This window comes from Echiichthys vipera (genome assembly GCF_963691815.1).
Source record: "Echiichthys vipera genome assembly, chromosome: 14".
In the NCBI taxonomy this organism is placed as follows: domain Eukaryota; kingdom Metazoa; phylum Chordata; class Actinopteri; order Perciformes; family Trachinidae; genus Echiichthys; species Echiichthys vipera.
The window spans coordinates 20,787,569-20,812,631 of NC_139839.1; the positions used below are offsets into that span (position 1 = coordinate 20,787,569).

General features: G+C 40.3%; 1 protein-coding gene across 1 annotated transcript; it reads left to right on the top strand.

The window, feature by feature from the left end:
• Window positions 1-11,233: 11,233 nt before the first annotated feature.
• Window positions 11,234-20,370, top strand: adssl (adenylosuccinate synthase, like; the record flags this gene model as incomplete). The annotated part of the gene is made up of 13 exons (XM_083927498.1): window positions 11,234-11,470; window positions 12,249-12,351; window positions 12,820-12,888; window positions 14,098-14,148; window positions 14,226-14,292; window positions 14,428-14,535; window positions 14,851-14,932; window positions 15,446-15,572; window positions 15,658-15,812; window positions 16,912-17,036; window positions 17,175-17,272; window positions 19,300-19,449; window positions 19,551-20,370. The coding sequence occupies 13 exons, from the start codon at window positions 11,234-11,236 to the stop codon at window positions 19,601-19,603; spliced, it is 1,425 nt and encodes a 474-aa protein (XP_083783624.1). The 3' UTR covers window positions 19,604-20,370.
• Between the last annotated feature and the right edge of the window lie 4,693 nt (window positions 20,371-25,063).

Consider the following 25,063-nt stretch of genomic DNA (forward strand, 5'->3'; position numbering starts at 1 on the left):
TTTCATTCATTTGTCTGATTCATGTTTAATATTACTGTTTTTAGTAGGAAACTCTTTGACGCTGAATTAAAAATATAAAATCTTATTTGAAGTACTAAACTCAAATTTGCAGTGAGTGGTTGAAGACCTGAATACTTGAGTATAGCACGCACACATTTCTTTCCTGCAAATCCCTCAAACTGTCAAAAGAACAAAATAAACAGCAATTCAGCCAAAAGCAAAATCGCATTATGACTTCAGTATTTTTTTGTATTATCATTTATTTTCTCCATTTTCTTTTTCTCTCCATGAATTTCTACAAAGGCAGCGAAGCCTGCGGTGGTGTCAAGAATCTGTATTTATTGACATTGGAAACCAAATTCCGTGCACTGATTATAATTTGTTTGTTTTTGTTTATTTTAACTTGCAACTAAAACAAAAGCCTGAACCTCAGTTTGTCATTAAATGGTATATTTCTTTTGGGCAGAATTGTGAACACAGGACACAAGTATTTCCTGACCCATGATCAGTAGTCCACAGCATTTTAGTGAGCACCTCTTTATATGTAACATGTTGTTTTTAGAAACAGATGAATAAAATAGTGCCTTTAATATACAACTGAGCTGCGTCTGTACGTAATTGTTTTCAGAGCACAACTTAATATTGAAAACCAATTGTGTTTTTATTCAGCCAAACATTTAATTGTTCCAGGTAAGTTAACTTGTCAGTCCTTTTTGGTATCATGTTGTAGGGTACACTGTTTCCAAATGTCTGCTATACATTCTCAGTATTTCTGTTCTGCATTTTTTGTGTTACTTATTGACAAACACATTTGTAGATGTAGACGTATCTACAATCTCTTATATCCGCCCATCTGTCTGTGCACCTCTATTTTATGGCATTAGTTTGCCACATGGTTACGTGTTCAACCATTTTTATTGTTCCATAAAAATACTGAAGCCGTCTTGCCAAAAATATTTTCCAGTTTTTTTTAATGTCTCATAATGAAGCTTCCAATGACAGTAACAGCAGCATCCCCAGGCGGTTCGGGCAGGACTGCAGTGGTTATAGCAGAGCAACCAAAGTCATTTTCTTCTGTACCTTCCAACTGCTCTTGAAATGGTCTCTGGGGGAAGCTGCAGATGAACAGGGCCTCCTCATGTCCTGGGTCTGCCCTGAAGTCTTCTGGGTTCACTGTGCCTCATACACACTACCTCCACAACTGGGGGCTGTGTGTGTGTGTGTGCAACATATATTGTACAGTTTAAATAAGACTGATTTGACGACTTCTGCTGGGAGTGTGTGCTGGGACAAAACAGGTGGACCTTTCAAAAGAAGCTCTACACCAGCCCACTTTTGAAAACTGGTACCAGCTGCGTCTTTGTTCATTTTCTGGTGATTCTAAAATTATTTTAAAAACATTATAAAGACGTCACTATCTTCTGTTGAAAACTGAATTGGTAAATGAGTTTTTAACCCAGCAGTTATAGTGACAGTTAATGTAGAACCACTCATAATATACATGTAGAGGTTTTGATGAGTCCCTGTCATTGTTGACGTTGCTGTCTTTCAGCTCTCACTACCCGGCCTGTGCTTTATGTAGGGACAAAGTCTCCATCTGAAGGCCTTTTTAAAGCACTGCTGATTCATCTCCAGAACTCTCCAAACATGTGTCATCTGATCAACAGCAGAGCACGGTGCTCAGAGCGAGGAACACTTTCAGCTACAATGGTTGTTTCCTAGGCCAAATGGAAAGTGAGACAAAGAAGGATTGTTTTACTGGACAATGTGTTTACTGATTTTTACATTCAGACTAAGGACAGGACAAAAGTAACTTTTTACAGATTTAAGCAAGAAAATAAGTCCACATCCCAATGAGCCTACACAGAAAACAGGCACATTGAGTTTAAGAGGGGAGAGATTGCCTGGGGAAATGGGTTATGAAGGCTGCCTCCATGAATACAGAAAATATTAATCAGATCTGTAACAGTGGAATCAAAGGGGAAATGAGAGGTCGCTCCCACTTGATGAGAATCACTCATTCAGTCAGGAGGGATGAGGAGACAAAGGCTTTGTTCAGGATTTTAGAAATACTTTGAGGAAGAAAGAGAAGACACAGGGTCTTCCACATGCACAGTGGAGCTCAGCATTCAAAACACAGGTTTGGGAGAGGAGCGCAGAAAACCCATCGAATGCAGCAGCTCAGGAGCAGATACTGAGCCAAAGGCCCGCTGCTGCTGTTACAATGCATTCTGGTCATCGATAGAGGGCGATAGAGGTCAGAATACATCTTTTAAGGCTCAATAAAAACTTGTTATTTCTCAGTGGATGTTTATTTCTACTTCTGGTTATGAGCTATGAGGATCATAACTGAGCGCCTCGGTTTAACGTAGAGGTGTCCACGCCCAAAGGCTTTATTAAGAAGCCAACTTTCCCACATTTTATGATTGTGTTTATGTGTCAGGACAGAGAAATCTAAACTCAAACTTGAGCAAGGGAGATATCTTTGAGAGTGGAAGAGATGAAGTCTTCATCCTGCTTTCATTTCACCTCATAATTGCTTGTGTGAGGTGTGTTTACTGACACTGACACCGTTGGACACAAATGGTTTAAATCCAAAATGGTGAGGGCACAAAAAGGCCCCATAACATGCTCATTTTCAGGACAGTGGGGGGATATTTATAGCAGCACTTTCGACTGTCAGAAATCACAAATTACACTTTATAAACCAAAGACAACACATGTTGTAGCAGGAAGAAGTTAGGGAGTAATGACACAAGCGACCAATATTCCAGCTTTCTCTGTTGCTAGAGTTTAGCTGATGCCATAAACAGCAACACGTTCTACCAGAGCTGTTTGAGCCTTATTTGAAAAATTTGTGAAGGTTTGATGTCAGACTGCCGAGAGGCGTTGACAGCAGTCTGTATCCTGAGCAGATCTGCCCATGGGGGGTTAGACGGGTTTAGAGATGCACCGATCCAGTTTTTTCTGATCCAGTCCGATACAATACCTGGGCTGAGCGTACCGACCGATGACCGATACCGATCCGATCCTACTGTTGAATGCATGAAGCGTAAACCTGTCCATGTGAGTGAAGGCATCAGGCTTAACATAAACATTTAGCCTTGTTAAAAAAAGGTAACATATTAACACAGATGTAAATGTACTTAATAGTATTTATTAACAAATAACAAAGTGTACATTAGCAGCAAAAAAGAAACAAACAAACACTTCTATGTAAAGAGCACTGCAAACAGATATTTTAAAATGTAATATAAAATAAGGCAGCTGCCTGAAACCCAACAAACAATGGCTTAATTGACTTGTTCAAAAATACCAAATAAACAGAAGAATTGAAGTGACTAGATCACTGTAACTGTATTGCTGTATATGATATTTATGAAAAAGAAATGAGTGGATCAGAACGCTGGATCGGCCTCATTCAGCCAGATAATTAGTCGATATCAGAGTCGATATCCGGGTATCGGATTGGTGCATCTCTCGACTGGTTACCCATGAACTGGTTTACCTCATTATTTGAAATGTTGGTCATGTTTAGCATGAACCTCCGACATCTCATCTCATCTTCAGCCGCTTATTAGGGGTCGGGTTGCGGGGGCAGCAACTTCAGCAGGGGACCCCAAACTTCCCTTTTCCCGGGCCAAATTAACCAGCTCTAACTGGGGGATCCTGAGGCGTTCCCAGGCCAGTGTGGAGATATAATCTCTCCACCTGGTCCGGGGTCTTCCCCGAGGCCTCCTCCCAGCTGGACATGCCTGTAACACCTCCCTAGATGCCCGAACCACCTCAACTGGCTCCTTTCAATGTAATTGTTAAATCCTGATTGGTGTAAAAAAGTATGTGACATCACCTTTTTTTCCAACTGAGCCCCGCCTCCTCCAAACCAGCAAGAAGAGAGAACTCTCTCAGGGGAAATGAAACAGCTCCAACTTTGGCAGCTTGTTCATATTGATCATGTAACTCATAGTAAGAAGCTGATTGAGGAACGCTTCAGGGCCTTTAAACAGTTCTCTTATTTCTATACTACAGTTTAGTGAAAGTTGTGTTTTCAGAGACAACTACCTGATGGTGCCAAAATGTGTGGACATGAAAATATCAAGAAACTGCATTTGGATTACTCAAATATGACGTTAGGCTACTGAAATGTTGCAAAGGGATTCAACCCAGTCAACCAAAATGAAAAAAAAAATGTGTTTGCTCTTTATGTGAGTCATGATCAGATATCTGAGGCCTGGCTGTGTGAAGTGAAAAAGGGTTTGAAGCAGTCTGCCGGAAAAGTGGACATCTCTGTATCGCCACATTTCACATTCTCATTGTCATTGAAAAATAAGATCTTTGAAAACTCTCAAACATTTCTGCTTTTCCTTTCGGTCTCAGCTTCTTGGTGAAGTCCAGTGAGAAAAAGATATGAAAAGCAAAAAGTCAGTTAAGGAACAGGGACATAGGGGCTTGCAGCATGTGAGCAACCCTCTCATCAAAACTCTGCGCACATTTAAACACCAATAAACATCATTTGCAGACACAAAATTAAAGAAAGCTAGAGATTTTTGAACATAAATTGGCAAATGTCACAGTTTGTCCATTAAAAGAACATCAGTTAATCTAATAGCGTCAGTCGTTTCTGAAATAAGAACATGTGCGATGAGTTTTAAGTCGGCATGTGACCTTGTGTACGAGATAATTCCATGCTCAGCAGATTGATGTCGTTATCGGATCTAAGAAATCTGCAGCAGAAATGATTATGACCTCAGGCACCCTGGATTCAAAGGAGCAACAAAGAACTTTATCTATTTGTGTGTGTGTGTGTGTGTGTGTGTGTGTGTGTGTGTGTGTGTGTGTGTGTGTGTGTGTGTGTGTGTGTCAGATTAATGCTGTGCACGTCTCTTAGAGACACTGGACTCTGCACTCCAGTCCCTTGAACTTCTGAGATAAGATAGCCCAAGTGTATGAATAAAAGAGGGGGTAGAACACGTAGGAAATGCTATTACTCGGAGGAAAAAAGTCTATATTTCACCACATATGATATATATTTTGAATTACATATAAGGAGTTTGGAAAGCAGGGGCATATTGAGGACCTTAAATCAGTGAAACACCTACAGCCTACATGAGGACAACAGCATTTCCTGCTCATGTACATTCTGTTTCATTATGAATTCTACAAGATAACATGTCTTTTATTTGCCAGGCACTCCTCTGACGGATCAGAGAGAAAAGATAATAACATCATATCCACAGCAGAGAGGAGTCAGATCCAGAAATCCCAAACTGCAGGGAAATCCGGGACATAGCAAACATATCAAATATTACCCTCTGATGGAAAGAGATTAAATCAGTGCAAACGAAAGAAAGCAAAAAAAAGTGCTAATGTTATTGCAAAACTGTTAATTACCAGTAGTGTGTGTCACATGTCATGAGTCACTTTACAGTGCTATAAAGTTAAAGAATTACGCAGCTGATAGAGTTTATCACTCAGGGCCACTTACCGTAACGCCGTATGTTCTGTTTTAAACGACATAAAAGCTTTTTTCCTCACAGTTCACTCACTGTGATTATTATTTGTGACATTCTTAATAATTTACATCACAAAGGGCACGCTGCACCCTCCTCTCTCCAGATCTTGAACACACCATTCAATCAGCCTTTTATTGGGCTGTCGCTCCGTGACTACAGTCCACAGTCTTTTGCTTCCTCCTGTGCTATTGCTTCATAGCCCTGAGTTTTCAGCTATCTGCTTGTTCCAGCGATTGTGCGTAGGTGTGTGTATGTATATGAGAGAAATGAAACAGTAAATGTACGTGGGCGCACGTGCTGCTGATACTGTCATGCTGCAATTACAAGCAAAGCACAAATAGGAGAGGAAGTACCTTCCAGCTCATACAAATTATGACATGGTAGGTCACGCTGAGTTCAAGGTTTTCAAATTGCAGGTAAGACTTGTCAAAAGCACCTTCTTGCAGTGGGTGCACTGAGGTTTTTTTTTTGTTTTTTTGTTTCTGCAGGCCATGTTAGGTGTTGAATACATATTTTGTGCAGGGGACAAAAGAGATGTGCTTGACACTGGCCCTACCCTCTGTGTCAGTCAGTGTGGAATCAGGATGTTGGACTGAGGGGCAGGGCACCGGGCCTGTTAAATATTGACTGCAAGTGTAATAATTAACCTTCCACCAACTCCTGATCCCTTATACTGGCTGCTCTGCCTCGCTGCCATTGCTTCGCCGTCTTCGCTGACATTTGCATCGGAACGCTGCTCTTTTCGGTGCTGTTCACTGTCAGTACCACCTTCGGTGTCTTCTTCTGTCTCGGCCTCGTCTGCTCTGTTTCTTCTTCTCTATATCTCCTGCTGCTCTGGCCAGGCTGCCTGTGTCATAGCACCCTGCCGCTCTCCAAACCTTTGGCCTTGTCCTGTGAAAGCCCCCGGGCCATGCATCTAGAGGTGAGTACAGTTCTTACCCCAAACTGAATCATTTGTGAATTTTACAGGATTAAAAAAGGACAAATTCAACTATACTCAAAAGAACACCTGACTCGAGCAGGTGGCAAACGGTTTGACCGTTTAAAATAAAAGGTTATAAAAATGATAAATATTTAATTGAAATTGCTCTATGTTTAAGGTTCCATTATGTATTGCGAGACAAAGTCTGTTTTACTTTAAAATGCTGAAGACCTTTACTAAACTAAGGTGTAATTGTACTTTAATCGTTTTCAAATGAATGTTAGCGTTTCTGTCTTTGAAGAGGAAGAAAGCTATGGATGCAGTCTGATTGGTCTATTGAACAGAATAAAAAGCCAATGAGTATAAGCCGGGTGAGCTGCCAATCATTTAATTGCTTTATTGCCCCCCCCCCCCCCGAGTTTTACTGCAAGGCAAAGTCTACAGGGATATTCCACTGCCAGCTGAACAAAGCAGGTCGAAAAACAACTAAATGTATTACAGGATTTGAAAAATAACTCGATAAGCTTCAGACTGATAGAATATTGACAAACTGTGAAGCTAATCTTTAAGTAATTATGAGGACAAATGTCAGTGTAAGCAGGAAACGCAGGGCCTGCAGGTACATAGGTCAGACACACCCATATATTCACATATTGAAAAGCGCCCTCATGTTGACAGCAATCATAAAATCTGTGTTATCTATACAGGCCTTGGCCCTTTGGCCGAGCTGTTGGAAGAGTGTGAGCAATGATGCCGTCTACTTGGGGCAATAAAACTGGGAGGAGGAAATTGCTGGTCAAAGTCACTTGCAAGTGGAGACTCCTCACGCACTAAAGCGCCTGCCTCCGAGTCCTAACCATGAGTTAACCTCTGTGTCTTCTCTTGCTCCTTTACTCCTCTTTCTCTCTCGCATTGATCTCAGGTATTGCCACACCAGCGCCCCAACCCACCCTGAAGAAACTGGAAGTGTGATCTCACACTAGGTTTGTTTATCTGCAACATGACACTGGAGAAGCTGCAGTTTGCTGTCAGCGATGAGCCTTGTGGCGCTAGCTGGATGTAACAGCAACTCCATGTGGAAGCTGCGCCTGTTCCAGTGGAGGTGCTGTTACCTGCAGAGAGCCGCCCGACACCTTCTGAGAGATGGCAAAGCTTAATAATATGTGGGTAAAGGAGCTGAAGAGCAATGGGACACAAGGTGATGACCTATGAATTGACAGCCAGTGGTTGTAACATCTGCCTGTCAGTTCTGTAGGCCACTGCTATGTTAGTCCCTCTGAACGCCTGCGGATATAAAGAGGAAGGTTTTGGTTTCACCGATGCGTCTTCAGTCGGTGCCTCGACGAGCAAACCGTGACTTTTGTGGTTTTTACATGACTGACACTTGTTGTTAAAGCATTTTTGTACGATGATTAAAGTCTGAATCTGTTGCTTTATGTGTGGTTGAGTGTTTGTCCTCTGTTGTTCTGTGCAAATAAACAAGTTGCCAAAGAAAGTCAAGTCATTTTATTTATATAACCCAAAATCACAAATTTATTATAAAGGGTTTGAGATGCCAGAACTAAGATATAGATTTTTTTTTTCAATGGAATTCCATTGCTAGGCAACAGCCTCGGTCCTTGTTCACTTCCTGTCAGGTGATGTCATTGACATTCAAAGCAACAGGAATCAAACTCGGACACATGTAGAATGTTTATGTTTGCATCTTTGAAAAGGTCTATAGCCTTCTGATACATAGCTGTTACAGGATCATTAATGCAATAATGAAGAGGAAGTGACCTCAGTACAAACGTAGACGCCATGTTAAGATGAAGCTTCAGACAGGGATCAGAAAGTGATGCCATTCTTTTCTTTTTTTAAATATCATTTGTTTCTGGTACGGAATCGAACACGGATGGCTGCAGTAAGGACCTTTAGCCTCTGTCTGCTGTATGGGGCGCCTGCTCCAACCACTGAGTCACCGGGCCTCATGGAAGTGATGCTATTCTTGACTGCAGTTTCAGCCTAATGGAAAACAGTTGAGGCAGTCTACGTGACATTTTGGCCCAAACTCACAATATTTAGTTCTATTCACACAAGAAGCTCATCATATATGTGTATAGAAAATATAGAATATAGAAAAAAAAAAAAAAAAACACCTTACACATTACCACAAGGAAATGGATTTGATCATGTATGCTGTGTGCACTACATTGCAATTCAGCCTGCAAACAAAACGAGTGCGTTTACAAAAACATCATTAAACAACAATGCCTGATAATGGCCATCATAATTTCACTTTCGCATTCGGTTCTATTAATAATTCACATAACTGACAAATGGCACATTCATTGGACACTTAAATGTAACTGAGGATTCCAATTAAAAAAAAAAGATAACTCCTCAGTTTGTGGGTCCACTAGTTTCTCACACTGCTCTGCTTTGATCTGGGTCCATTCTGACTCAGTCTCTTCCACAGTTCAGTAACTGTAGTGGGTTTCTTAGACATTACTGTGTCCCTAAGGATTTCCCAGAGATTCTCTATGGGGTTTAGATCTGGACTCTGGGCTGGACATTTCATTGTTTCAGTATTGTCAGCTTCAAGGAGCTGCTTAAACTGTTTTATGGTGTGACAGGGGGCATCATCTTGCATGAAAATTGCAGCTGATTGCAGTGAAGTTATTACATGTTGCTGAAGGAGGTTCACACAAACATTTGCTTTCATCCTGCCATGTAGCTGAACAAGACTCTTGCTGCAGAAAACATCCCCCAAACCATGAAACTTCCTCCTCCAAATTGAACTGACTTCTTTACACACTTTGGGTTCAGTCTTTCCCCAGGGCTACTCTGAACATAACATTTCCCACCATTCATTCTCAACCGCTCACCCCGGGGTCGGGGTCGCAGGGGGGCTGGAGCTGATCCCAGCTGACATCGGGCGTGAGGTGGGGTACACCCTGGACAAGACGCCAGTCAAACACAGATCACATAGAGACAAACAGAGACAGACAACCATTCACACCTACAGGCAATTTTAGAGTCAATAATTAACCTAACACGTGCATGTCTTTGGACTGTGGGAGGAAACCGGAGTACCCAGAGAAAACCCACACAGGCACGGGGAGAACATGCAAACTCCACACAGAAAGGCCCAAGCTGGGATGCGAACATGGAACCTTCTCACTGTGAGGCAACAGTGCTAACCACTACACCACCGTGTAGACACAAATAAATTAAACATACTCTCATCACTGAAGTCACTCTGGACCAGTTCTCCTCTGTCAACACAACATGCTCCTCAGCAAAGACAGGCCTAGTCTTTTGATTCTTTCTGCTGATGAGAGGTTTGGTCACTGCAGAGTGGTATATTCTTGAAATCACAGAATGTGAACGCCCAACCTCTCTCTGATGGACGAGAGGGTCGTCCCTTTGGCCTTCATCTGGACAACCTGCTGTCTCAGGGTTTCAGTCTCCTTCGAGCGGCTGCCATCTTGCAAAGTAACCAGGAGAGCTGCCGATAATTAGAGTGTGTCCAACAGTTGAGTCAATTGTCACCAGGTGCAGATTCACACCAATAACTGGGAGGGATCTGAAAGTGTTGGCTAATTTTGCTCACTGCTTTTTTTTTTTTTTTTACAAAATAAAGTTTTTTGTTGAAATGGTTATTTAAAAAAACATGCTAGGACAGCAGTGGTATAACCACAGCAGATACTCTATCCAATTCTGAATGATAAAAAATGACAGTATTTCTGAATAAATCAAGAATTTATATTTTGTTCTCTAATATATATATACACATACATACATACATACATACACACACACACCCACAATGTATTATTATAATAAATATGATTAAATGACTTAGTTTACTTACTAATTTAATACACAAATACAACTGTACTGTGAGACTGATGTGAGGGGTGGTAGTCCAGAAAACAAAGCAGTAGTCATTTGCTGGAACAAAGCCTTCTGCAGGTACACTTTGTTTCCTGTTTTAAATAAATGCAAATTCATACTGCAATATGCACCAGGAAAAAAGCAGTATGACCTGAAATGGCAGGGGCTTTAGGGCTTTACAAGACAACAAACTGTTGCCTTTGCTGCCACCTGGCAGCTTGATGCACACATTGCAGTGTTGAATATTTATTTATTTTTCCTTTTCAGAAAGACACTTTCAAGTCATTACGGGCATTAAGCTCAGTGTGGAATTACATTTAAGACCACACTGTGACAGAGGACCCCTTTACAGGACAATGCATCAAGGCAGACAAGCGATGCCATGGTCATTTAAATGACGATGTGCTTCAATTTCTGCACATTACCAGTCAAATTTATCAAGTAACAGCAAACCAGCCCACAGGTGGTGATCAAATTCAGTAGTTTCTTTTGTCCATTTGGACACAGCATTGGATTTGAGCTGCTAAAAGGATAAGACCCCCAGGAGCAACACAAACTGGGCCTGTCCGGAGGATTAATACAAAGGCGGAAGTGCAGGGGGGTGAATCATATTTTATGCGTGTACTCTTCGTGAATAGTGTCGTCTCCCCTTTACAGCCGTGGTCTTTAATTTAATAATAATAATAATAATAACCTAAACAAAACAAACCGACAACGCCTGGGTCGGTGTATCAATAAGTCGGCTCTAGTCCGTGTAGCATGTTAACATGGATAATAATTATGACAACGGATGCATTTTGCTATCAGAGGCGAACCACACATAGAAGAGGAAATAACGCCACCTAGCGGCGAAACGACGGTAGAGCACTTCCCGTGACGCAGAGAAACGCGGTAAAACGATATTCCGGTTTGCAGCAGCATGGCATCCGACAGCACCATGGCTAACGTTAACGGACGAGAGACCGTCTCCCTTAACGGGGAACCGGTCGTCAAGCGGCCGCGAGAGAGCGCCTCGCAGCAGGAAAACCCTCTCCGTGTGCCGAAGGAGCCTCAGAACAAAGTGACCGTGGTGCTCGGGGCGCAGTGGGGCGACGAGGGCAAGGGGAAAGTTGTGGACTTGCTCGCCATGGATGCGGATATTGTCTGCAGGTGCCAGGTACCCGGCTACACTTTCCATTTAACCTCCATATAACCGTTTTAAGGGACGACTTCACACACGGCAGCGTTACTAAAACGTGTGCCAAGAGTCGTGTGGGAGTTCGGTGTCCGTTAGTTACCGGTTAGCAGCCGTTAGCAGCCGTTAAATATTCAGGACGGTTCGACTTCAACAACCTTGTCTGACCTCCCGGATGTGGAAGTGCTAAGTTAATGCTAAGTTGATGCTAGTGAGAAGTGCTTGCATGTTTACCTTGTTTTTGTTTGTGTATCTGCTGAGGCGGTAGCTAACAGTTACACGAGTACTCCAGCACATGACCTCCACATACTGATAACCGTGTCCAGTGAATGGATGTTATGTAACGGAGTTGAGCAGCTGTTCCTCTCTCTCTCCACAGCCAGTCGAACAAGTGACAGCAACATTTTATTTATTTAAAAAAAAATCTTGTTACCAGCTGTCAATGAAACAGACTGAGACTGGGACACAGTAACTGCCCCCGGTGTTGATGATTGCAGTTGTTTACTTGCCTCCAGTGTTATCTCTCATCACCACATTGCCTTTTAGCAAGCTGGATTCAGCTCAATGTTGATATTATTATTGTTATTAGTGCCATATCACAAGACACTTTACATATAGAGACTAGACAACACTCTATGACCTATTTACGACACAACAACTAAGCAGCAGCAAGGTGCACTATCTGTAATACTACTAATAGTAATAATATCTATATGCAATATTTATCCAACAATGTTGTGAATGTTTGTACTGTTTGCAGGGAGGCAACAATGCAGGTCACACGGTGGTCGTGGACACGGTGGAGTATGACTTTCACCTCCTGCCCAGTGGTGTGCTCAACAAGAAGGCTGTCTCCTTCATCGGTACGAGACAATGCTGGTGTTTTTGTTTTGATAGGCTTGGAAGTTGGCGGGAAGATAAAGATGCCAATAAAACAATAAACAAATCAGTTTACGACCGAGATCGGGGTGAACATCAAAAGCAGCAGCAGACAGCCTTATCACTTGAATTGCAGTTTTTGTAGTACACCTGATAAGCAGAGTATGCATGGGTACACGTAGAAACACAAATATCAACAAAAAGATAAACATGTGTTGCTACATTGATCTCGTATCACGATCACCATTTTAATCTCAACTGTGTAAATACGTAAAGAGGAAACAGTAAAGGAACTATTGGTTAAGCGATTGGCTTGTGTTAAAGCTATCTTGTTATAAATAAATCCTCAAGGAAAATGTGAGCAGTTTGTTAATCATACGAAGTGGATTGTGCAGTGGTGCATGAAGTTATGTCTCGGAAAGGATTTGTTAAAGTTGAATTATCGTCAACAGGCAACGGAGTGGTGATTCACCTGCCAGGTCTGTTTGAAGAGGCTGCAAAGAACCTGCAGAAAGGCAAAGGTAAGGGTTTCCAAATGGGGGCGATGCAGCGATATCAACACATTTTCTTCCCCAGAAAGCGCTGCCGGTATCTGTGAACAGGCCTTTTTCACAGCAGATGTTGTGACATGTCACAGTTGGAAATGCACAGATGGATTCTGAACTCCATTTATCATTTTCAGGGTGCTGGTATTGCACGCACTGACTTGACTGTCACACTGTCCTGATTTACTGGGACACTTGGGAAAACACTTGAGCAGGCTACATTACGTTTTCTAGACTGTGGTAACTTTCACATGCTGTCTCCTCTACCCTCTGACACCTCGACTCTATACATCAAAGTTCACTTTGTTTTTTCTATCCAACTCACTGTCCCGTGCACATCACTGTGTACTTTATGATCTCCCGTTAAGCCAAAGGAGACAGCAGCATTGCTATATTTCTATATACAAATCCACACTGGGTAAACCGCCTTCATGTCTGTGTAAACTCCTGTCCCTCACCAACAGCTGTGATGATTTTGGCTCCACTAGATGGCGGCTGGTTCCCAGGGTTTGCTCCAAACTCGGTACAAATAGCTTTCTCCTGTTTTACACTCTGGTCATGAGTTAACCTTCAGAACACACTACAGCGTAATGATTTTGTCTCCCTGGGAGGGAAAGCCCTGATTAAAAAACACTGTAACTGAAGAGTGCAATTGCTTTTCCTAAACTGGATTTTATGTTCTGAGCTGTTGCCCCAATGTTGCCACATTTTCTATTTCTTCCTTTGTCTGTTTCTGACATTCTTTATAGTATCATTTTTGTAATCTTGTAATTGTGTGCTATCTTGGCCAGATCTCAAAGGCCACCATTCATGTTTTAGTAACACCTGTGCTTCTGCTACTGAAATGATCATTTGTTTTGGTATACTAATTAGTACAATGGTCACACTCACAATCTAATCAAACTGATTGTGTTTTCAAACACTTAATTACCTCAAGAGGAAAGTCTTAGAGGTATAAGGTGTGTTGCATTTGTGTAATACATTTAAAAAAATATAAGGGATATCTATCTATCTGAGAAGCATTGTATATTGGTATTGGCTTCAAAGACATAAAGATGTGTGTCTATTACACAATAAATGTGCAATCAAACGTGTAGAGTGCTACAGGTAAATAAATGAGATATATACTGTGGATGTCTGCTGTAGTTCAAACATGTAATGTGGGATTTGTTGGATTGTGTGCAGGATTACAAGGATGGGAGGAGAGATTGAAGATTTCTGACCGTGCCCACCTTGGTGAGTAAGCTTTTCTTTATTGAAACGTTTGAAATTGAAATGTTTTTTTGTTGACGGTCCCTTCTGTCCTCCTCCAGTGTTCAACTTCCACCAAGCTGTTGATGGAATCCAGGAGCAGCAGCGGCAGCAGCAAGAAGGGAAAAAGTAAATCTACTCTAATTAGTTTAAATATTGCATTAGTAAGGTGTACATTGTGTTCTGTTCTGAAGTTAGAGTGATTCTTTTCTGTTTAATAAGTCGTTTAATGTGATTATTGATGTGTTTTTATTTGTTCTCCAGTTTGGGAACCACCAAAAAGGGGATTGGTCCGGCCTACTCCTCCAAAGCTGCTCGGAACGGTCTGCGAGTCTGCGACCTTGTCTCAGATTTCAAGGTTTTTGAGGAAAAGTGAGTTTTTTTTCTTTCTTCTAATTTCTTTTATTTTCATATTCTCATTATATGTTTCCGTATGATCTGTGATATCAAATGAGATGAAGTGTGAAAGACTGCTGACGGGAACTTGAGATAATGTCAAGTTTAGTGTTAAACTTCAAACTTCCTAGTATGCAGCAGGGTACGAAATATAATCATTTGTCACAGGGCCATTTTCAGCTAATTTTGTGTCAGATGTTTAAAATTGGTTCCCTGCTTTCATGGAAGCTTTAAGATAGCCTGTGTGTCCTGTACATCATATTTGACTCTTACACTCTGTCCTTGTCGCAGGTTTCGTATGTTGGCAGAACATTTCCTGACGATGTACCCAAACCTAAACGTGGACATCAACAGTGAACTGAAGCAGCTGAAGGTGAGGACGCGTGTTATCATGTAGAGTCAGGACATACTCGCATCACATCACATCACATCACATCACAGTATGGCATTGACAATGGGACAATAGACTTTTTGCATGGAAGACATTTGGCATGTCAATGGAAATGCACAGGTGTAAATAATAAAATAAATGATGGCTGAACTTTTGCTACTGTGACCATTTAAGATGTCTGCTGTGGGAAATGTCTATATTTTATGTAAAGAAACAATGATTGTATCTATATTTTCTGAGGAGACATTTGTCATACAGCTCTTAAGATTGGAAAGATATAAGAAATGACATTGAATTAATAAGGATTTATGTTTATTTACCAATTTCATGTGATAATTGTGTCTGTTGCCTCTCACCTGAGTTTGAATGGTTGATAGTAAGTTATTGGAAATGTATTGCTGGACAGTATTCAGTGTTTTCATTGTTTTTAGTAAACAGTCTTTCAAACAGCACATCTAGAGATGCACTAAGCACTTGTTGGTTGCTGTTTTTCAGGAATATGCAGAGAGACTGCATCCTCTGGTCACCGATGGAGTGTACTTCATGCACAAAGCTCTTACTGGTCCCAGTAAGAAAATCCTGGTGGAGGGAGCCAATGCTGCTCTGCTGGATATTGACTTTGGTGAGTAACACAGGCTTTGTGGGATTAATAACGAAGATGGATGGATATTTAGCTTCTTCCGGCTAACAGATGCTTCTCTGTTCAGGGACGTATCCTTTCGTGACGTCTTCTAACTGCACCGTGGGAGGAGTGTGCACTGGTCTTGGCGTGCCTCCATCATACGTTGGCCGAGTATACGGTGTCGTCAAAGCCTACACCACCCGGGTGGGTGTTGGTGCTTTCCCAACAGAGCAGGATAATGTGAGTAAAGACACATTTTCTCAATGTGCTGGTGAAAAAGGTCCTGCTAATTAGAGATAAATGTTGACAAGCCGAGAAGTCATCAGTGTTTTGATTAAAGGATGAAATTCTTCACTCTGGCTTCTCAGGCAGCTTTTTGTAAAATAGCCAACATATTCCACCAGACTGGAGGAGATAAGTGTGTTATATAATATGTTAGTGTCAGGTTACCAATCTGCAGCCAAGAACGTTTAGTTTTAAGGCGATGGTAATTGAAATATTTTACATGTTGAAGAAACATTCAGGGAAAATTAAAAATACTAATCAAATCTGAATGAGCATTTCTTGTGAGCCCAGTTGTGTTCAAAAAATTGCTGCCACAACTTATGAGACATAATGGAGCACGCAAATGGGTCATCATACACTTCCACCATAATGTTTTAAGCCCTTGTACACTAAAACAACAAAAACAGAATAGGCAAACAAAAACACAATGTTTATTATAGATTACTGACTAGAAAAACATGACACGCAGTGCTGAGCTGCATCTCAAATTAATCTTCAGGTTCCAAACACTGATCTCACCTGCGTCTCTTTGTTCAGTAACTTAAATTGAAACTGTACTAGCATTAGTATTAAAAAGTTCCAAGCAGTAGCCATTATTGTGCATTTTTTCAGAAAATGGAGAGAAGGCTTGATTAGACAAGAGAGGAGTAGTTGAAGTGACATGACCTCCCAGATTGAGGTTACAGAGGCAGACTTTTGGTGAGACATCGGTTGGCATCTATGAGATTGCTGGGAAAACCTTTGTGGGAAAGTGTAAAAGATGTCTGCCAGCAATGTGCTCTTTAACAACCCACTTTACCCCCAGCTGTTCAGTGGTTGCCAGTAGAGCAATGTGGTTGTACTGGGCAGCTTGTGAAACTGAAGCAAGATCTCACTGGAAAAGGGCATGTGTGCAGCTAACTGTCAAAACAGCCAGACTCAACACACTATCTCCTAAAATTTCTGAATTATGTGGTGCATTTTGACAATAAATGTAGGTTTATTTTTCAAAGCAGTTGTTTTACCCTTGTCTTTCACAGCTGACAGTGTGCACTTCTTGCTTTTTGTATTTTAGGAGACTGGAGATCTGTTACAGTCCAGAGGGAGAGAGTTCGGTGTGACGACGGGCAGGAGGAGGCGTTGTGGTTGGCTGGACCTGATTTTGGTCAGATACGCCCACATGGTCAATGGCTTCTCTGCGTAAGGAACAATCTCACCATTTCAGAATATCTTCCCCACCTGCTGACGTAAAGACTAACAGAGTTTCAGTTGTGCTTCATGACGCAGTGTGACGTCTGTGGTCATCAGAGTTGAACAGAGTGACTTCTTTCCCCGCAGAATTGCCCTGACGAAGCTGGACATTTTGGACACACTGTCGGAGATTAAAGTGGGCGTGGCCTATAAGGTTGATGGACAACCTCTACCAAGTTTCCCCGGTAGGTCATTCCCAGCAGATCTGCTCTTTGTCTGGCCGTTACAGAAAAATAGCATCAGGTTGAACAGTCAACAAGTATTAGTTCAAAGTTCAATTATTTTTTTGATTGTAATGGATTGAAAGTCCTGCAAATAGTAAAACAAAATGCACTTTACAAGTTAAAGAAACTCAACATAATATCTTCAAACTGTTTTTGTGTCTGACCTACAGCCGAAAACACAAAGATTTTCCATTTTCAGTAATATAAAACAGAAATAGTAATGCAGCAAGTACTCACACATTTGAGAAGATGGAATCAGTGAATGTTTGTCATTTTTTTCTTTAATAAAACAGTCAGAAAATGTTGTGATGAATGCATTTTCTGTCTGCTCTAAATGACTACAGTACAGGCTGTGAATGTTAAGTCACCAACATCTTAATGTCCTGGTGCTTCATTTCTAAAGGTTGCTGCACACAAAAACCTTGCGTACACAGGCAGAAATGTGCGGTGGCAAACGTTGGTATTTATAGAAAAATTATTTGCAGTGAAGCATTAGCATTCCTACGCCAACTATCAGCCGTGAGTAGAGCTCCCGCAAAGTCTTTCCAAGGCGGGAATAAGCGACTCTTCATGGAAACACCATGAAATACAGCTGAGTCAACAGAAAAAACACACGCAATAACTATAAAATAACTGGCAGCAAGTGCATTTCACACTGTATAAAGCCTAGTTGTAGTTGTGGATAGGCTATACTAATATAGGACTATACTGTTGGCACGCAATTAAGATACAGTTTGAATTATTTATCAAGTCCACATGGTTTTAATAACCTGTTCAATTGAATTTTAGAACTGCATACATCGGCAGGTGTGTCCGTTTCGCCGAAGTTGTGACAAAGTTTGTGCAAATTTATGACCTAAAATTATGAATTGAAAAGGTAGATTTTGTACAATTATTTATTAAATTTAGGAACTTATTAAATTCATCTCTTTTCAGTCAAATTTGACCCTGCTGAGATAGGAAGTATTGATGTGTGGATCTCACGCGTCATAAATAATGCTCTGGAGTATCTTTTATTTCTTTTCTCACTTCATACATATAAACACATTAAGACCTGCCATATTATTTTTTAAATAGCTCTCGATATTTTATATATGAATATGCTAAACTTCCTTACAAACAATAACAGTCAAGTTAACTTGATTCACAGCTGCGGTGACATTTGCATGCAAATGTGCCCCGTACAGTTTCATAAATCTCAGGGGGGTTTTTGCGACGCACATTCATGGTTTTGTGTGGACGCACTGTTTTGGGAAGGATTCTGCGCACAGTTTTATGAATTAGGCCCCTAAACTTTGATTGTAAATACTGAAGTTTAAGACCATCCATAACATTTTAATGCTAGAAACTGTAATAACTGTAAACACAGAAGAGGACCTGTTTACTCAAAGGGATTATTACTCCAGAGGTACTACTTAGACTTTGGTAACGGGTGAATGAACGTAGCTTTTATGCTCCCTAATGTCTTGTTTTTCACCGGTCAGCTTTTACTAGCGGGAAACGCAGTATCTTGGGTTTTGAAAATCTATTTTGCAGCAGATTTGAGTGCGCTTTTACCTTCTGTATCTCTCTGCTGGCACAGCAAATGGAGCTAATTGAGTTGTTGAGCTAATGAACCAGAGGATGATGAGACAACTTGTCTCTTTATGCCTCATGTGACACTGCAGCTGCTGTCGGCCAGTATGTCATCACCCATTTCCCTCATACATTTATCGTCTTTACGGTGCGTGATGTTTGCTGAAGGTGCTCTTATCCTGATCCACATTTGTTTCTCCGGGTGCTTTCTGGTCGTGCTCTAGTCTTTCTAGTAGCATCACACTGTATCTTCTTCTTCTTTATCAGTTCATAAAATTCTTGCAAAATTTCCAGTAAAGGCCAGTTGTCCAGCATGTTATTTCTGCCACAGTCTTGAAATGAATCAGTAACTGTAAACCTGAACAAAAACATTTCATCTTTCACTCAATGTTACCGACTTGCTTCTGTTGTAGCGAACATGGATGTTTTGACGCGGGTGACAGTGGACTACGAGACGTTGCCCGGCTGGTGCTGCAGCACCGAGGCAGCGCGGAGCTTCGAGGAGCTGCCGTCACGGGCACAGGATTACATTCGGTTCATCGAGGACTTCCTGCAAGTGCCAGGTTTGTAAAGAGGCACTTAACATTAATGGATAGGCTGCAGCCAAACTGTTATTCGCTTTGCCAGACGTCACATCTTGTCTTTTTTTTATATCTCATTTCAGTGAAGTGGGTTGGAGTTGGCAAGTCCAGAGAGAGCATGGTCAAACTGTTTTGATCCGGACCTGTAGTCCTCCAACAACAGCGCCGATAATTTCAGGTTTTGATAGGATTACCAGAGGAGTTTAAAATGCAAACTCTTTAAAGGAAATACTTCACCAGCAAGGCTATTGTGAAACTTTTAGTTGCTGCTTGTGCATCACATTTACAATAATTATTCTGGGGTATAATTTATGCATTCCAAATCATGCTTTCTATATTTATTAGGGTGTTAATCTTTAATATTTGCATCAAATGGATCGACCATTCTTTATTCCATTCCACAGTAAAAGCACAGTTTATTTTTCTGTTCAGTTTGTTTCTCTTTGGCATTTGAAGCTAATTACCTTTAATTGATATCTGTTCTCCGTGTTATTTTTTTCACTACATATATTTGAAGAGCCAGTGATGAACAGATGGAGAAGCCTTCGTATTTTAGTGCACAACACAATAAAGCAAGATATTACTTTCAGGCTTTGTAATTGGGTGGGAAAATGATTGAAACTTTTCTATTGAACAATTTTAAAACACTTTAAAAACATGAATGCATCTCAGTTAAGTTTGTAAAAAAATATTTTCATGATTGTTGTCTTTTTAAATCATCCTCAAAATGGATAAATCCACACTGAACAACTTGAGTGTGCATAGATGTTTTCTTTTGTGTAAATGTAAAGAAAATGGGCAGTGATGTACCAGAGTATAGCTCCAAATGTTTCCTACGTCATTTCATTCATTGTCAATAATGTAAAAGACTCTTACTCAGCTTGCTCTTCTCAATAAATGGAAACCAACATTTTGTGTTCTTATTTTGTCACTTTCATTGAATTCAGTCATAGTGTTAAATCATAACAGACGTTATCTTAGGGCACGTTTAGTATAGAGTTGTTACAAAGCGCTGAGTCTCTGAGAAGGTAATTGAATCGTTCTCCGGTGTTAATTTGAAAAAGGTGTTCAAATTATGTGTTATGTTATCAAATTATCCCGTTCTTTGATTTATTTTCTTCATATTAATATTCATTTGATGGAGGTCAAACACAGCAACAAATGGTTACCACAGTTATGGTCATTGGCGTCTTGTTCATTATGCACACATACTGTATTACACTCGCTGTGTAGTGTGGCCAATATGGATTCTGCACCTGGGTGTGATGCCGTTAAGCTGCATCTCTGAACGTCCATAACAAAATGTCAGCTTTAAAACGGCCCTTATCAATATTCTTATGTTACTGATTGATCAAATAAATGTTATATTAGAGGTGTCGCTCGTGGTGATAAACTCAGAATATTTACCCGGCTCCACTTCCCCGCAGATCTATGGAGCCTCGGTTCATACGTCTCCGTGTTCCCAGATGCAGAGCGCTCTGATAACCTGCTCAGCGCTAAATAAAAGACAGACAGGAGCTGGTGAACCTAGTGGAACAGAAGTGGCAGATTTCCCCCCTCAGGAGTTGGTGGAAACCAATGGTCAAAAGGAGAGTAATTATTGGACTTGGATGTGTCAGTTTGCCAGAAACCCAAATGATAATGTTACTATACATTTGCTGAATGTATACATGTTAGTTTGCTAACACATTTGCTACTTTGCAAGGCTGTAGTGGACACATCTGCACTATTCACACACCTCAGCCTGAGTAATATTTTTCTCTTTCTCTTTCTTTTCACCCTCCTTATTTAATCGACTTCCTCTCACAATTTAAAAGCTTTTCAGAACCGGGATGTATTAGATTAAAGTGTAAAGTGGATTTCTTGGCATATCGATTAGAGTTGTAACTGTCCTGGAGCTTATTACATATTACAGTCTGATGCGCTAAGGGCCCTACACACCCAACACAGGTGTTTTCAGCTATTCAGGCTAATTATTCCCCTGCTTAGGCAGACATTTGCGAACACTATGCAGTGACTGTCATTAAAGTCAAGATACAGATGAAAAAAAGCAAGGTTATAACAAAACAACAGGGCAGTCAGGGAATTTTCTGTCAACAAGTCTGTACACAGCCACCGTCCTGAGAAGAATAATAGAAAATATACCAAAGAAATGTTGGGTGTTTATTCCTTTTGGGTCTTTTGTCATAAGAAAAACTATCGCTACTATTTCATCAAAAATATTTGTTCTTGCTTGTGCAATGAATGTAATATGATATACACGATTTACATGTTTAAAAGAGAAGCGCAATGTAATACGCCTAAAATATTTTCATTAAACTTACAAGCTTCTGTATTATTATTGTTAATCTATATCAGCAGACAGGTTGAAGCAATTAAAGTCAATGGAAGGTTCGTTCCAAACTATTTTCATGTAAATTATTATATGGAAGCCTAAATAGTTAAATATTAACTAAACATGACAATTTTTAAAAAATGAGTTAAATATATTTTAAAAAACGCCTTTTGTAAGAGTCTGATTCTATTTTCTAATGGCATTGCCATAATGTCTTGAGGACAGTACTCGTCACCAATATTTACCCACAACTACCAAAGTGTAGTCAGAAAGCACCAGTTAGCTAACGCAACAACAAAACCAAAGTCATTGTGAGTCAACTATTTAGCTGCTGCTGTAAATACAATAAACACACAGTAATAACCATAGACTGTAGTAATCCCCTTCCTTTAATTTAGTTAACAATGTTACCGGCCGAATTGCTAAGCTATACAGCTAGCTAAGTAGCTATGTTTGGCTTTTGAGCTAGAATTATTACTCAGCAGCAGCAGCAGCAGCTAGCTGGTTAATTCAGAGTCGCCTCTGCAACGTTGTGATCAAAAAAATGTACCTCCGAGCAAGACACACAACTCTGTGAAGTACAAGTACAAATTATGTCTCAATTTTCACATAGCACGCCTTCACACTGCAATATGCACCCGAGTACCAAGATGGCGCACTCACCAATCAAAAAGCTGAGCGTGAACGCCGGGCACTACTCACCCTCAACGGTCGCCATCTTTGCTACATAGTTGAAGCGGGGTCACCCCTATGTTCCCTGGTCACATAAGCCTATGCCTTCGGCGATTTAATATAGCATTTTAACAGGTTTAAGGGTTATGGTTAGTGTCAGGGTTAAGGGGGTAGTGGTAGTAGGAACATTGGTACACTCCAGTTGAAGCTATACGGAAACACCAACGTTTTCAAACTGGTGAAAATGGCGGCCGTGAAGGCTGCAGGGGTTGCAATTTAAATGGCACCTAACTACACAAATACTATACTGTAGTTTAATGGAATTACTCTATACTGTAGTTTAATGGTTAATAGTTAAATTCCGGCACAGCTAAAGAGTTTTTTGGTTGTTGTAGCTAACAAAAACAAGCTAGCTAGTGGACAGTCATTGCTGGGAGGCTCGTAGCATGTGATTGGCTGAAAGTTGAAGGGGCAGGCACTAGCGACATCTCCTCTGTCGTTAAAAGTGACGTCATGAAATTAAAAATATCCGAAACAACAAGAAATCTGTAATGTGATTAAAAAAAAGTACTCTAATACAACAGTTAATATGAAAATATAACTCCAAACATCACAGCATCCTGCAGTCTGCTTAAAACCTGATGGATAGCATATGCTTTTGAATTATTAATATAAAGGTTCATTTACAAGTTAACGTGCAATTACTACAACTTCTAAAATAGTTAATCGTTAGTTAAAGTTAAAAATATGATTATTGTGTAAATTTAAATTCCTTGCTTCCTTTTGAAACACAGGAACACACAGATCATTAAGATGCTTTTAAAATCCCATTTCATTTCATTCCTCAGGAGACTGCTGCCCTATAGAATAAGAAAAATATTCTTTTCTGGCGTTTTTTCTTACTGTACGTCAAAAGTGCATCTTCTGTTAAATGAACAAAGTTGCAGACGTTTGCTAACCAATCAATTTCCAGTTCAAGAAGTCCCTGCATCATCAGAAATGGCAGAAAGTGAGCTTACAGTAGATCACGTAAGAAGGCCTAATTGAAAATAAAGTGCTCATAATAGCGGTGTAGTCCTCCTCCCCCGTACGTTTCTGTCTGCCCCCTTCCTTTCTCTCTTTTGTTTACTGCCACCTTCCTTTACTTGTTATTGTGAGCACATTTATCATCAGGTCAATCAATTTGAGCGTTTTATTCAAGGGAGCCACTCAGATGGTCACCCCTCGTCAGATCTCTTTCAAAACTTTGTCTTGTTTTTTCTGCACTGGCTGGACTTTAATTCATTTATCTCCACACTGCCTGCTAAATGGTACATAATACTAAAAGGACACGTGGAATTGAAGCCTTCGACCTTTGAAAAGTAAGGATTTTTAGATTTTCTCATTTCTTTGCAAGTGTGTTCAGGAGTTTGATGGATAAGGCTGATTTTCTTTTATATGGTGTGATATGATTGTGCAGTTATGACATTATTTTTTTTTTTTATCAGCGCGACCTTTTAGTGGAAAGCTAAATCTTTTATCGCTGAGTGTTTTTTTTTCAATTATTGAAGTTTTTATGATGATGAAGAGCCAGAAGAGTTTTCCTGACTTTGATTTATGCCGTAGGAGAGAATCGTGTTGTGTGAGCAAAAACTACCAGGGTTTGGCTTTTCCTGCACTATTTCCTCCATGTGTATCCCCTGGAGCTATCTGATTAACACTGATCACTGCATTTATTAATATTAATTCCTTTATTAATATCCGTAAACCCTTCTCATACTGCACTGAGCCATGAGTGATGGAGACAGAACAATAAGACACGTGTTTCATCGCTGTTGGACTGTGTTCAGTTTTCCTGAGAACAGAGACGGCAGCTCTCACGCAGATTGAATTGAAGGAGCTAAATGTATTTAACAGTTTATTTGGTGAGTGCATAGAATAAATCAAATTCTGCTACTCGGAAAGTACAGGCCAAGTACAAAAGATTTGCAGGAAAAGATGGAGAAAGATGTGTCAAGTTCTATATCATTACGAATTACATACACTCATTTTAGAGGTGCATCTAAGTACATTATAGCAATGTATTTGTCTAATGTATTCCTATTATACTATGATATATACCTGTGTCTGCTTGTCGTTTCTCACCCAGACAACCCAAATACAATAATGTGCTTGTTTAATTACTGATTAGTGATAAGAGATCATCTGTTTATAACACCTACAGCGTTACTTGGCCACTTCCCATAACACTAATGTGCACTAAATTTATGTCAAATACTTGACATTTTTAATGTAAGGTGATTGCTATTCAGCAGAGAAACAAAGTGTACATTTTACAGGTCATTAATATCCCCTTGCTTAAAGGTACCTGACACGGGGGGAAAAAATCCATTACATTTATAATATGTAAAAACTTAATTGATCCATATTTTTATGTCAAAAGAAATCCCACCGCTTTCAATTCCTGTAAAGAGTAAAAAAAGGAAGGTGTGTCAAACATTTCATCCATCTGCAGATGTGCTGATGCCACTGGGTGTCAGTTTAAAAGAAGATTTTTTTTCATATCTCAAAGGGTGATGGTTATGAGTAATATACATATGAAAACGTATT